At 41.7% G+C, this 13,063-nt stretch overlaps 1 protein-coding gene across 1 annotated transcript in view; it reads left to right on the top strand.

Annotated features, from left to right (window-relative positions):
* slc8a2b (solute carrier family 8 member 2b) overlaps positions 1 to 13,063 on the top strand; it is a 162,010-nt gene that overhangs the window by 107,401 nt on the left and 41,546 nt on the right. The window contains exon 4 of the mRNA XM_087175159.1: positions 9,249 to 9,753. Within this exon, the coding sequence (XP_087031285.1) occupies positions 9,370 to 9,753 (384 nt within the window). The 5' untranslated portion in view covers positions 9,249 to 9,369. The remainder of the gene's footprint in view (positions 1 to 9,248; positions 9,754 to 13,063) is intronic.

Raw genomic sequence — 13,063 nt, forward strand, 5'->3', positions numbered from 1 at the left:
GAAACCAGAATCAGCTGGGAGCAGTAGATCCTTTGTAATCTTAAAAAGCACTGAATTCTGATATTGCTCATAATTATTGCTGTTGTTCATGTGAGAAATTAATTGAAAGGCAACACTCTTTTTCTAAATTTAGATTTAAAAGATAAGTTTGAAGTTGGTCTGAAAAAAAACAAGAGGGTCAAGTGTAGGCTTCTTCATGAGAGGTCGAACAACTGCATTTTTAAAATTGCAATGAACAGAGCCAGTAAACAAAGAAGAGTCGATAATAGAGAGGATTTGTGTTCCCACCGTCTGAAACACCTCTTTCAGAAATATAGTGGGGATAATGTTTAGTTGACAGGTGCAGGAATTTAGGTGGAAGTTACCTCCTCTAATTCTAGCATTGAGTTCTGCTTTGAAGTGAGATATACTGGCAGAGGGCTCAGTCCAGATGAGGAGATTTCTGGTCACAGGTTTGATCTGGAGCCTAATGCCATGTTTTTATATAGAAGAAATAGTGGAGAGATTACTCACATATCTCAGTGGTGGATTAACCACTGAGCTGATTGCCTGAAATAAAACCAGGGGTGGTGGCAATTACTAGCAATCAAACTGGAAAAGTAAGAATGCTTTGCTTCTTTAACTGCACGCTGATGAGCCAACATCAGGCTTTTAGGATTCAAGAAATATCTGGAGTTTGGAGCCTCTTGAAATCAGGGGAGGCATTACGATTTGCACATTTCATCCCAAGGATGTCAACAAGGATGCTCTGACATCTTCTATTAAAATTATCTGGCAGATCCTTGACAGAGAGGCCCTTCTGATTACAGGTATTATAGGTGGAGGCAGCTAAGAAACTGCGAGCTGACATGGAATTAAAAGACCAAGAGGGGGTACAGATAGGGGGCTTATGAGCGGGAGGCGGGAGCAAGTATGGAAAATCACAGTTTTGTTATCAGAGACAATAAAATCTAGCAATTCAACATTTATTGGACAGACACCACAGGACAGCACGAGGTTCAAGGACTGCTCAAGACTAAAAGACTCAAAGAGGTTAATAAAATCAGCAGTGAAACGTGTATATTAAAATTGCCAGGGATAAGAACTCCTCATATTTGGCCATAATAAACTAGAGAAGCACAGAAAGTTCTTGAATGAAACCAGTCTTAGCCTTCGGCAGCCTATAAATCAAAACACACAGTACCGGATGCTGGACAGTTAAAAAGAAAACGCAGAGACTCAAAAGAAGAAAAAGTATTAGGAGTGAAAAGTAGTTAAAATCATCATTAAATCATTAAAATGATATCACCAATGTCCAGACATTCAAGGTTGATTACAACAGGGGAGGTCAGGGGAACATACATAACACTTTAACTTATAGAAAGTTAACATTATGTAAAATTCAAAAAAAAAAAATAGATAAATATATACATTTTAAAAAAGTTAGATAAACCTTAAACTTCAGAAATTAAGTTAAAATTTCCCTACTGAAATTTTCTTGAAGCTTGTTGCCTTGAAAATTTCAGTTCTCTCAACATTTTATTTTTTATCAACAGCTGTAACACTGATTGAGGTCCAGCCTCTTCTCTTTCTTTTCGGCGCCTTGTGTTGATGCTCAGTGCAGCATAGGTGAACACTGTGACATTCAGCCCCTGTCAGGTCAGCATGTCATTCTGAGTGCCAGCTACACCAACTAGCCTCTGTGTGTGTGTGTGTGTGTGTGTGTGTGTGTGTGTGTGTGTGTGTGTGTGTGTGTGTGTGTGTGTGCATGCAATTTGTTTAGCTATGCCATGAAGAGAAAACTGTGTGTGCACAGAGCGCACACACACACGTTACAGTAATAGGTTTAAATTTACCTTTCTTTCCGGCCACCACAAAAAGAAATGAATAGGAATAGACCTATCAGCATCAGCCATCATTGTTTAATGCTCTGTTTAAAAGTCTGTTAGATGAGTGGAGGATTACAGCCAGAGGCTAATGAAGGCACTTACTGTAACATGCATGATGGGAGAGACCAGATATACAAGCATCGACAGATAAGGAATGAAACAGTAGAAGAAGAGGAGCATGTACGTGAGTGTGATGGTGTGTGCAGTTATGTGTGTATCATAAACAAGGTCAAAACCTTGTATATGGCTGGACACCATCGTATTTGCATTCAGCCCAGTGTCAACCAGTTCCAGCCCTTTATCTGTTTGCTTCTCTCCTCCTCTCTGTGCTCACACACACAGTATTTTGATACAGACAAATTCCCAATGAAGCTGTTCTCATTTACATGTTTTTCTCTTTCTGTCGTCAGAAAATGGAACAAGTATAAAACAGTCACTGAAACACAGCCCATTAAGACTACATGATAGCCAACAGTCACTTTCAAGTCATTTACAAGCTGCTGCTCTGCTGCTAAAATCCTGATTTTATAGCCACAACACTGTCTGACAAAATCACCAAACACAACAACTATATTTCCACTATATTTGCATCTAAAATGATCACTCAGAACAACAAAGTTAGATGCTCATTCACATCAATGTCAGCTGCCTCATGGTCAATTGAATGAGCCGCATAAAGAGGTGTACCTGTCCAGGAAAAGCCTTGTGCTCGCAGGGTAATACTGACGACTCTCTTCTATGGAAAGTATAAGGTTTGTCTAAAAAGTCTTCTTGGCTGGATCACAACAGCCCTATAATGCGAATGTCGGTGACTGACTGAGTGATAGAGTTGAGTGATCATTGTTCTACCACTGGTCAGCCGAACGCTGCGTTTCAGTCACTATTTCATACTTACACGTAAACCTGAAACCAGCTGACACCGGGCGCAATGCAAATAGGACGCAATGATGTCAGTTGTTTACAGCTTTCAACTACGTCCTCAATTGTCCACAATGACCGTACGCAGTGCAGCCATATACTTTAGGTTTGACCCAGTCTTGTTTGAGTCACTGAATGGTTCCAGAACGTCACAGTCACAAGTTACAAAGTTCCTGAGTTGGCAGCACTTCCTGTAAACGCCCCCTGATAATATGTAATAGAAATTGTTCATGCCAAATCATTTTGATATAGCAACAGCCAATGGGGAAACTCCAACATTCTGGTGGCATATATTCTTATCATGTATAATTAATTCCTATTCATGAAGGGAACTGGATCTGTTTCAGAAAATAAACATTGTGTGCTGTGGTGGTAGTTGTGTGTGTGTGTGTGTGTGTGTGTGTGTGTGTGTGTGTGTGTGTGTGTGCGTGTGCGTGTGCGTGCGTGCGTGTGTGTGTGCTTGGTCTTCCCCTGTAGATGAATGAAGGCTCTCTATCGCTCTCTCTTTTTACCATCTATTTCTCGGCCTCCCTCTCTCTTTCTTTTTGTCTCTCTCTCCCACCTCAACGTCCCCTGTGGTGATTAATTACCCCACCAAACCTCTCCCCTGGTTGTCATGGCAACATACTGCGCCTGTACTCCAAATGGCGACTATAAACATATTTATGACTTGGGTCCACATCGTTCCGTGTCCCTCCTTTTTTCCTCCAGCTTTCATCCCTCCTTTTATTCCTCCAAACCTCCATCATTCCTGTGGCCTTTTCTATCCCTTGTTTTATCCTTCATCTCGTACCTTCCTTCACTTTGATCATTTCCTGTTACTCCTTTCATGACTCCTTCTTTGTCTCTATCACTTCTTCTGGCCCTCCTCTCATCTCACCTTCTTTCCATCACTCCAATTGCCCCCTCCTTTTCTCATTCAATACCTCCATCTATGTCTCCATCACTCAATTTTTATCATCTTTTACGTCTCTGTAATCAACCCTTCATCTTCCCTTCTTCAGTTACCCTCCCCCCTTTTACTTCTCATACTGCTCTTCCACCTTTCTCCCCCTCCTTTCATCTCTCTTTTCTTCCTTCAAACCATCTATCACTCCTTCTAACCCTGCACTCCTTCTTCTACCACACCCTTGTATCACTCCTTCTGCACCTTCCATCCCTACTTCAACCCTTCATTCCTGCCCCCCTTTCTCCTTCAAATCTCTCCATTCCCTCATCTTTCTTCTACTCCTCTTTGCCTTGTGCTCCCTTTTTCTGCCATTTCCCCCATTTGGTTTCCTCCTCTCTCTTTCTTGCCTTCTTTCTCTATCATTCTCCTTCCAGTCTCTTCTTCCAATTCTTTTTAAACTCTACCTTCATCCATCACTCTTCCGTGTTATCAACATCAAGATTTCTAAGTTATTTGTCTTACTGCTATTTGTGCAAATCACCTGCTGGAAACACAGAGACAAGGAAACGCATGTCAACAGCAGCAGCATGATTTCACATCTCTACTTCTACAGATTCATAAAATGGAGAGGTCACACCTGTGTCCTTACTTTTTTTTCAATGATGGTTCTCATTCGTGTTCCTCTATCGTCATGTCAGGTAAATGAATAACTTCTCTCAAATTGCACCTTTTAAAAGGGAATACATCAAAAGAAGTTAGAAGTAATCCACTCCTGCTGGTGAATATGAGAATCACAGTGGAGTCCTCACTCTCATTTTAGCTCATCTTCACTCTATCACTTTCAAATTGGAGGTGGTCCCGGCTCGGCTGAAGGAAGCAGGCAGCTAAAACAGACAGTCAGAGGGGACAAATGGAATTAATATAAAACCTTCATGTCATTAATGACATCAGTTTACTGACAAAACACCCTATCATCATCAGTCACACTCAACACTCTTATGGTAAATTAATTTTATATGTATTTCAGCATTTTACTGCAGACTCGATGGAGGATCTCCGTACTCTCCCTCTGTCGCCTGAACTCACTTCACTGTTACAGGTGAAACGGCCACGATTTCTCTTCCATTAGCCAAAATGTTCTCTGCATTATTATGATTCTGATTTAAGTGATGGGGTTTGAGTTTAACCTCAAAAAGAAAAAGAAAAAAGAAAAAAAAAAGAAGAAGGGAATCTTTTTTAACCATGTTAACTCTTAACTGAGAACAGATGTACAAAAGAGTGTTAGTCAGTGTTATAAAGCTTTCCTTTTACAGATGCAGAGCAGTAAGAGTTTAGATAAATGAGACGAAGTGTGTGCTGAGCTGGCTGTTTGAGTTTGGACCACAAGACCATTGGCCAGAGGGTTGGCCAGGGGTGGCACAGACCCCTCCTCAAATCTGATTGAGTCCTATCATCAACCTCTTCCTCTGACTCTGTATGAGTCGACTGTTAGCATGTCTTGTTGGAAAGTCTGTCTATAAAAAGACACTCATTGATGCCAAAGAGATGAAAAACAACAAGAGGATGCAGAGTGAGTGAAAAGTGAAAGTGATGAAAAACAAGGACAAAGTACTTACAAAATAAGACAAATAAATGACTGAACAATATGTATACAGCTCTGTGTCTCTGTTTGCTGTCAGTCTCACCTGTTGCTTCTGCCCTAGCTGGCTCTGCCACAGCAGCATGTTGGCCTCCTCTTCATATTCATCTCTCTCTTCGTTAGATGTCGTCCCTTCCTGACCCTGTCTTGCTGCTTCAGCAGCTCTGGTTAAAGCATGGAAATACTGCAAACAGATTAATCGTATAGCTGGACAGACTGTTGGGAGAGACAGAGAGAGACTGCACCATTTTCAACATTGAGGGGTGGGGGTTTCAGATGACAAGTTCAGATGTGTTTTCAGCACATATTTATATGTTAATATTTACATGTTTATGTGTAAATACATATAAGTCAGCAAGTAAATTGTCACACTTGACACAACCTCTGCATGGGCCCCTCCTGGGCTTTGGTGGAGGACATTTCCTTCAGCCCTCCATCAATGAACACTGGTCTCAAAATGAGAAGAAGAAAAAGTGTGTGTTTGTGTGTGTGTGATGACACTGTGAACTTTGCTGTGTTGTGTTGTGTGTGTTTATGTGATTGAATATACTGTGTGTGCAGACTATTATTGGAGCCAATTCACATCAGCCTCTGTCCGTTTGACTTGAGCATCCTAGCTGATAATTAGAGTCTAATATGAGACGGACCAATAGGAGAGCAGCAGCCTGGAGCTACTTGTCTGATGGTTTTTGAGAACAAACAGACCTTTCTGGATGTGGAGCACATTTCATCCTGACAACACGACTCTCGTTTCATTCCTGTTGTGTTTGTTGGCAGAAGCGTTCAGCAGCCTTTACTGTGCTTTTGGGTTCAGGCCACAGGAGATACAGAGAAGCAAACACAGAGAATAAACACGTTGTGTAGTTACACAAATCCAAATCAAAACCACACAGAATGTAAACATCTAACTCCCGTGTGTGATGTTTGTCGTGTCAAAATACTTTGTTGTCTCCAGATGAGTGGTCAGGTTTGTCAGAGGAGACATCCAACATTTGAAGAGGCTGACCTTGGTTTGTTGTTTGAACTGGAAGTGTTATCATTGTACAGCAGCAGGAAGCCACCAGTTCATTACAGCTGGTGGTTTGTCAGTAAACTGGGATTGTTCTTTTGCTGGTGTGTCACTCCATTCAAAGAGTTTTGTTTTGTAACTATGTCTTATGGACATTGTAAAGCTATGTTTTATTATGGATTTATAGTTTGCATGAACCAAAATGATCAGTGAAACATTCATTTTTTTCTTCAGTCTTTCACCACAAATTATTCAAGTGTGTGACATCATTTATAAATATAAAATTTCCAAAAGATAACTTAAAAAAAAAGAAGCTTAAAATCAAATTAGTCTCTCTTTTTTGAGGACAATATCATACGCATTAAATACCGAAAGGAATAACACCTTAATGAAGAAGTCCTTTACAAATCTTTTTACTGTCGTTCATCTCATGAACACAATCTTAAATATGATGACAGAGAACGGTGGTGCAGAGATAGAGAGAATAGAAGTTAAAAGAGAGAAGGTGCTAAACTGAGATTATCTGAGGTGTGTGTTACAACAGAAGGCGTTAGCAGGTGCTCTCCTCCTCACAAATGGACAGATGGAGAGAGAGATGAAACAAGAGGAAGGAAGAGAGAGGTAGAAGAAGGGCCAATGCACATACTGTAGGAAACAGGGTTGGGTCCATCTGTCCATGCTTTGGTTTCACACTGAGGTTTAAATCTCACCAGTTGGTGTACACACGCAGACCTGCTGCACTATACCTGTGGGGACACTCGCTGATATAATGCATTCAACGGCCCTTTACCCAAACCTTAACCTTAACCATCACACTCCTAACAACACTTAACCCTGAACCCGAGTCTAGCCCATCACTAAAACCAAGTCTTAACCCTCAAAAGTGTCAGTTTTTGTCCCCATGGTGACACCTCCATGGGTCAGTGTGCACTCAGGTTAAAGTCCCCACCAGGATATAAGAACAAGCTCACACACACTCATAGAGTTGTAGAGATACACAAGACAGGGAGCAACGAAGGCTGTCAAAACCTGGCAATAACCAGACAGAGTAGAGTGACATTTGGTGAATAGTTCCGGGTTTACGTGACTCAAATATAATCAAACAGCCTCTTTTACCAGAGGTCACCATGGTAACTCATCTCTTCTTCCTCTCTCTGTCCCTTCTTTCACTCTCTTCTTCTATCTTTCAACTCTCTGCCATATTCCTCCCATCATTATCTCTCCACCTGTCTCTTCTTCTATATTTGTCTTTCTTTCTTTCCCTTTCCTCTCACCTGTCTGTGACTGCCGTCTTCTGCCTCTCCCTGTTCTCTGTTCTCTGATCTGAACCCCAGTCTCTGGTGTGACAGCTGTGTCCTTGTATATGCCATCCATCCACGCCAAGCATCTCCTGGCGAATCCTAAATGTAGCGCTTCCTCCATTCAAAAAAATACTTTGTCTGTGAACATAATCCAACCAGCAGAACATGCTTGTTGTTGCAGTTTAGTTGTATAGAAATGTTGTTTGTTGGAGACAGGTTGGAAAGTGTAATAATGCTGCAGTGTACTCTGCACACCTTTATCTACCCTCTCAGTCTTTCCATCTCTTCTCTTCTGTCCTTCCTTCCTCCTCCTCATCTCTTTCATGTGACATCCGGTTCTGTCTGTCTTTCTATCTCTTCTTCCTTCCTTCACTTTTTCACCACCTCTTTTGTAAAAACGTTTTTTCATTTTTCTTTTCACCTACTTCCGTTTCCCAGAATTCTTTTATTTCTTTTAGTATTGGATGTTTAAATACACCCATTTCAGTTTTTGCTTGATGTTCAAGGGCCGCTGTCATATGAGCAGTGAAGACTAGAGAATAGAACTGAGCCTGGGCTCTTTCTGGTAAACACACTCTTCTCGAGAGGGATTCCACATTGAAAAGTAAAAAAAGAGTTGGATGTTCTTGAAGGTCTGTAAGTGATCTGAGTTCCACCTTATGTTATTATTCTTTATCTGAAACTAAGATCTTACCCAACCATTTTATAAATACTGATGTGATGTCAGCAGTCCAGGCAGACGACATACTTTAATTTACTAAATTCTATGAATTCCTAGAGAAAATCACTGAGATTATCACCGTCCTCTATGGAAGCTTCGTACACATAACAATCAAGAAACAGTGCGCACTCAAATGAGTTAACGCTTTCACACAATTTACGCACATTGTTGTTATATTCAAGGAACACCCTTGTCACACTTGAAGCCTGCCCGGACAATACCCAATACCCACATCTTTATGCCTGCTACCAGGTAACTTGCCACGGTGGACTAGACAAAAAAAAACTCAAAAGAAACCCCTAAAACCAAACAAAAACAGTTTGGTACGTCAATCTACTTTCCTACCGACTACATGCACTCCCCTGCACACCTGCATATAAAATGAGGTGTGCACCTGCCCCACTCCACCGGCCTGAACCAACCTTGCAACCTGCGCTCCGCCTACAACCCTGCATCTCACTAATTGATGCAACTGCCATATTTCTACTCAGCGCCACCTGCTACATGTACTTGCCAGCCAATATCCAGCTGAACAGATGTTAGCTGGAGCTGTTTGCTAACTGGACATGTACACACTGACTGCTTGTATGCCTGTGATTTATGAGAGTGTGTACTTTTGTGACAGCCTATTTTAAAACTCCAGATCTTTCTGTTTCTGTCCTCTCTGCTCCTGTCTCACAGTGTTGATGAAAAGGAGTCAAAACAGCTGCAGTTTTTTTTGTTGTTGCTTACATTGAAACATGATGTGTTTTTGTCAAACGAACAAACTCTCTGAGGAAGAAGCTGTTTTCAGAACAACAGACTGTCTGGTCTGTTGTGAGTTCTGTGTTTGGAATTTGAAGGTTTTTTCAGTGTGTCACAAACTAACTTCCTCCTTTTTTCCTTCTCTCTCTCTCCCTGTAGGTGAGCTAGTCGCACCACCCTCAGCTCTACCGACGCCTCCCCCTCCCACCTCCTCAGCCTAAACCCACCGTCCTCTGCCTCCACCCTTCTCTCCCACTTCTCGTGGGAACTACGCGCTGTCATGTCTCCCTTCGCCTCACCCACCTCCATCCTCCTTCTCCTCCCCCTCCTCCTCCTGCTGCCTCCCTGTCAGCCAGAGTCCCAGCGTATTGAGCCCAGCGGCGACCCCGACCTAAGAGCGGTCTCACCCTCCATATTCCCCTCGTCCTTCCTGCCTTCCGTGTCTTACGGTAACAGCACCAAGCCCGGCATCAAAGGCAAGTGTGAGGAGGCGACAGTGTGCAGGCCCGGCATCCTGCTGCCCGTCTGGCAGCCCAACCAGCCCGGCCTCGGCGACCAGGTGGCCAGAGCTGTGGTCTACTTCGTGTCACTCATGTACATGTTCCTGGGAGTGTCCATCATCGCAGATCGCTTCATGGCGTCTATAGAGGTCATCACGTCACAGGTGAGGACGGGTGAATGGAGGAATAGACTGGTGGTGGAGTCAAGGAGGGAACAGTGGGAACATGCCATTAACTGCTTCATGTGAGCGACTTATGCGTATGTGCAGATGTCTGCCACTTGACTTTTTTCTGAACTGAATAGAACATAATGGAAAATAATTCTTACTTCTTTCACTTTAGATCACGATCAATTTGATATTATGATTTTTTTTTTTTTAATGACATGCTGTATCATGATTCATTTTCTAGGAGGCAAACTGACTGTGGGTGTATCCTGCCTTCACTCAAAGCATGATGGGATAGTTTCCAGATTGGACAACAATTTACAGTTGCTTTTTTTTAAGTATCCATTTAGCCTGCGATCATTTTTCAGTGAATTGTTTAGTCCATAAAACTTTAAATTGTAAAAAATGCCTAAAGCTTAAAGTCTTGAAGTCTCCTTGGTTACACAGCGGCCACATTGTTCAGCTCCTGCCGGACACTGTTGTTGCATGTCAAACCCCCGTCTTGCTCCTGTTGATTCCTGTCTGCCTCCTCGCTGTCAAATGTCTAATGAAGGCAAAAATACCAAGAAGAAAAACCATCTTTAAAGCAGTGAATCGTTACAGCTGAGAAGCTTGAACCAGTTCATGTTTGACACGTTGCTCTTTAAACCTGATGAACATACCAGATGGGAATTGTGTTTTCACTTATTTAATATAAATTTTTCCCAGATTTGAAAAGCTAATTGAATACAACGAATCTCTATAGTTGTCTGAGCATGTCCTCTTCAAGGGAAACATGCATTGCTGTCAGAAGTAAGTGAAGCGCAGCACCCATGAAGCCTGTAGATAAAGAGGCAAGGGTCTGATTTCAAAACATTCAATGTAGAAATCCAACATTAGAAAGGAGAGTTTGTCTTACAGTCTTTGGAGGCACCAGCCATCAACACAATGGTTACTGAAAGAATTTCACTGTGACTCAGAACTAACTTCATTTGTTTAATTTTTAAGTCAGGAATCTTTTCGTTTTCTTGTTTTTGTCACTAATGAGTTGTTGCATTGACACAGATTTCAAACACATCATATCCTCCTTGTTCCCAACCTTTTCCAACTCATGGGCCACTTCACAAAATCTGAAAATTGCATCCAGCCCCAAAACAATACAGAGGCCAAATAAAGTGTCTAGAGCTCTTCTTTTTCAAAGCATCTCAGAGAACTTTTTATTTTAATGAGAACGATGGAGCACTCATGAGTGAACTGAAAGCTGAGCTCACTTGCCGATTCACCATCTGTCTTCTTCACGCTCTTTGATAGTCCAGTTTTTGCTATGGGCCTTAATATGAGAAAAAAAAATTAAAACAATGAAAGTTTTTTTAACATTTTTTTTTTTTTTAAATCATTTTGTTTTAAATATATATAAAACAAAACAGCCAGAGCCAATAAGTTTAATTATATATATTTATAATTACATCCTTCCACCAAAATTGCAGTGTTTTGCAAATGATTTGTCGGCCCACATGCAGGACCTCTGCAGCCCGCCCCTGCAACCACTGCTCTAAAATCTCTACCTCCCATGGAGTTTTGTTCAGTTTCATATTGTTTGCAGAAACTGTGCTGACTGTGCAATAAGACAGCTAAAAATAGCTGTACTTCATGTTAACCCATTATGAGGCAGTGTAGGTGTATTCTGGTCTGGGATTTAGACCTAAATGATTCATTAAGGTCTGATATGTTCAAGGTCAGTGAGTGTGTTTGTTGACCATTGATGGAGTGAAGCTGCCAGTGCATGTGTCTGCGTCATCATATCACCATCTCTTTACTGCAAGCTCGGCCTGATGAGTGTCCTTCATGGGCTCACACACATTTCCCTCTCCATCCATTTATCTCCCTCTGTAATAGTGTAAATGACCCTCAGCTGTTTTCACTGACAGAGACACACACGGTGTCTTTTACCCAGGAGGACAATAGTCACAGCAAGAATCACTGAGGTGCAGTCTATCCCTCTTAGTGTATACTGTGGTGGACTTAGTGGAAGTGTGTGTTTGTGTTTGTGTGTGTGTGTGTGTGTGTGTGTGTGTGTGTGTGTGTGTGCCGTCATAAGCGCTGTAGAAAAAGAGAGGAAGGGTCCTGGGAGGTTTGGATGGAGGCTGATGCTCAGTGTGGGGGAGGAAGACAAGGAGACGTGATGGTCAGCTGGAGGGAGGAAAGAGAAGAGGAAGGACAATGAAAAACACACTCACTTATTATCATAAACCTAAAAGTATTAAAAGTATTTGCTTTAAAATATACTTGCAGAATGGCCATTTCCAAATACTGTCTATGATATCATTGGATTATTATTATTATTGCTGGATCATGTGTCCATCACTTTAATGTTGCAGCTGGTAAAGATGGAGCTCATTTTAATAACTTTATACACTGCTGGGTACTATGTGAATCAATGCACCTAATATGATCTGAATATATTATATTTTGTATCATTCCAAAAACAAAAATAACGTTGTATTTTGTTTTATTAACTTTGAATTATTATGAGTTCGCAAATGAATTAGTAACTTCAGTTGTAAAATAAATGCAGTGGAGTAAAAAGTCCTAAGTACTGTATAAAGCAGCTCAACACTGTGAGACAGGAGTTATCAATCTTATATATTTGGTCCCAGTGCAGAGTAAACAGCAGAAATATGTTTTCATGTGACAGAATAAACTGTTGCAGTTGCATATATCTGACGGGCCCCCGCAGCTTCTCGCCGGATGATGTCACATTGCAGTAAAAGTTAAGCCTGGTTCTACTTTTTTCCCGGACGACCCTGTGTCTTTTTTTTTTTCTCCCTTGGCACCCTGCTGCAAAGACGAACTTGCCTCATTTAAATAAATCACAAATGACTTTTCTGATTCAAATCACTTCTTACAGTTCTGTTCAACACTCAACAGACACACGGATGGGAACGTATTTGAAAGGAATGTGAAGGAAAGGAAAATATGTGTGATAATGAAAAGGTAGTGAGGGCATGAATAGAGAAAGAGAGCGGAGGTAAAGGAGATGGGAGGGCGGGGGCGGTTGGGGGGGTGGGAGTCTGGGGTTAAGAGAAATGAAAGGGTTAATGGAGGAAGGAGGGTGTTCATCCATCCTTTTCAAGGTCAATGTAAATGAATGTCTGATTGTGTCCCACAATCCATCACTGTGGCAGCCACAACAGCTATTTTGGCATGGTTCGTCCTTTATGTGTGTGTGTGTGTGTGTGTGTGTGTGTGTGTGTGTGTGTGTGTGTGTGTGTGTGTGTGCCGTCATAAGCGCTGTAGAAAAAGAGAGGAAGGGTCCTGGGAGGTTTGG

The sequence above is a fragment of the Seriola lalandi genome, unplaced genomic scaffold (genome assembly GCF_002814215.2).
Source record: "Seriola lalandi dorsalis isolate HSWRI2012SDOR001 ecotype SW California unplaced genomic scaffold, Sedor1 jcf7180002054422, whole genome shotgun sequence".
NCBI classification, from domain to species: domain Eukaryota; kingdom Metazoa; phylum Chordata; class Actinopteri; order Carangiformes; family Carangidae; genus Seriola; species Seriola lalandi.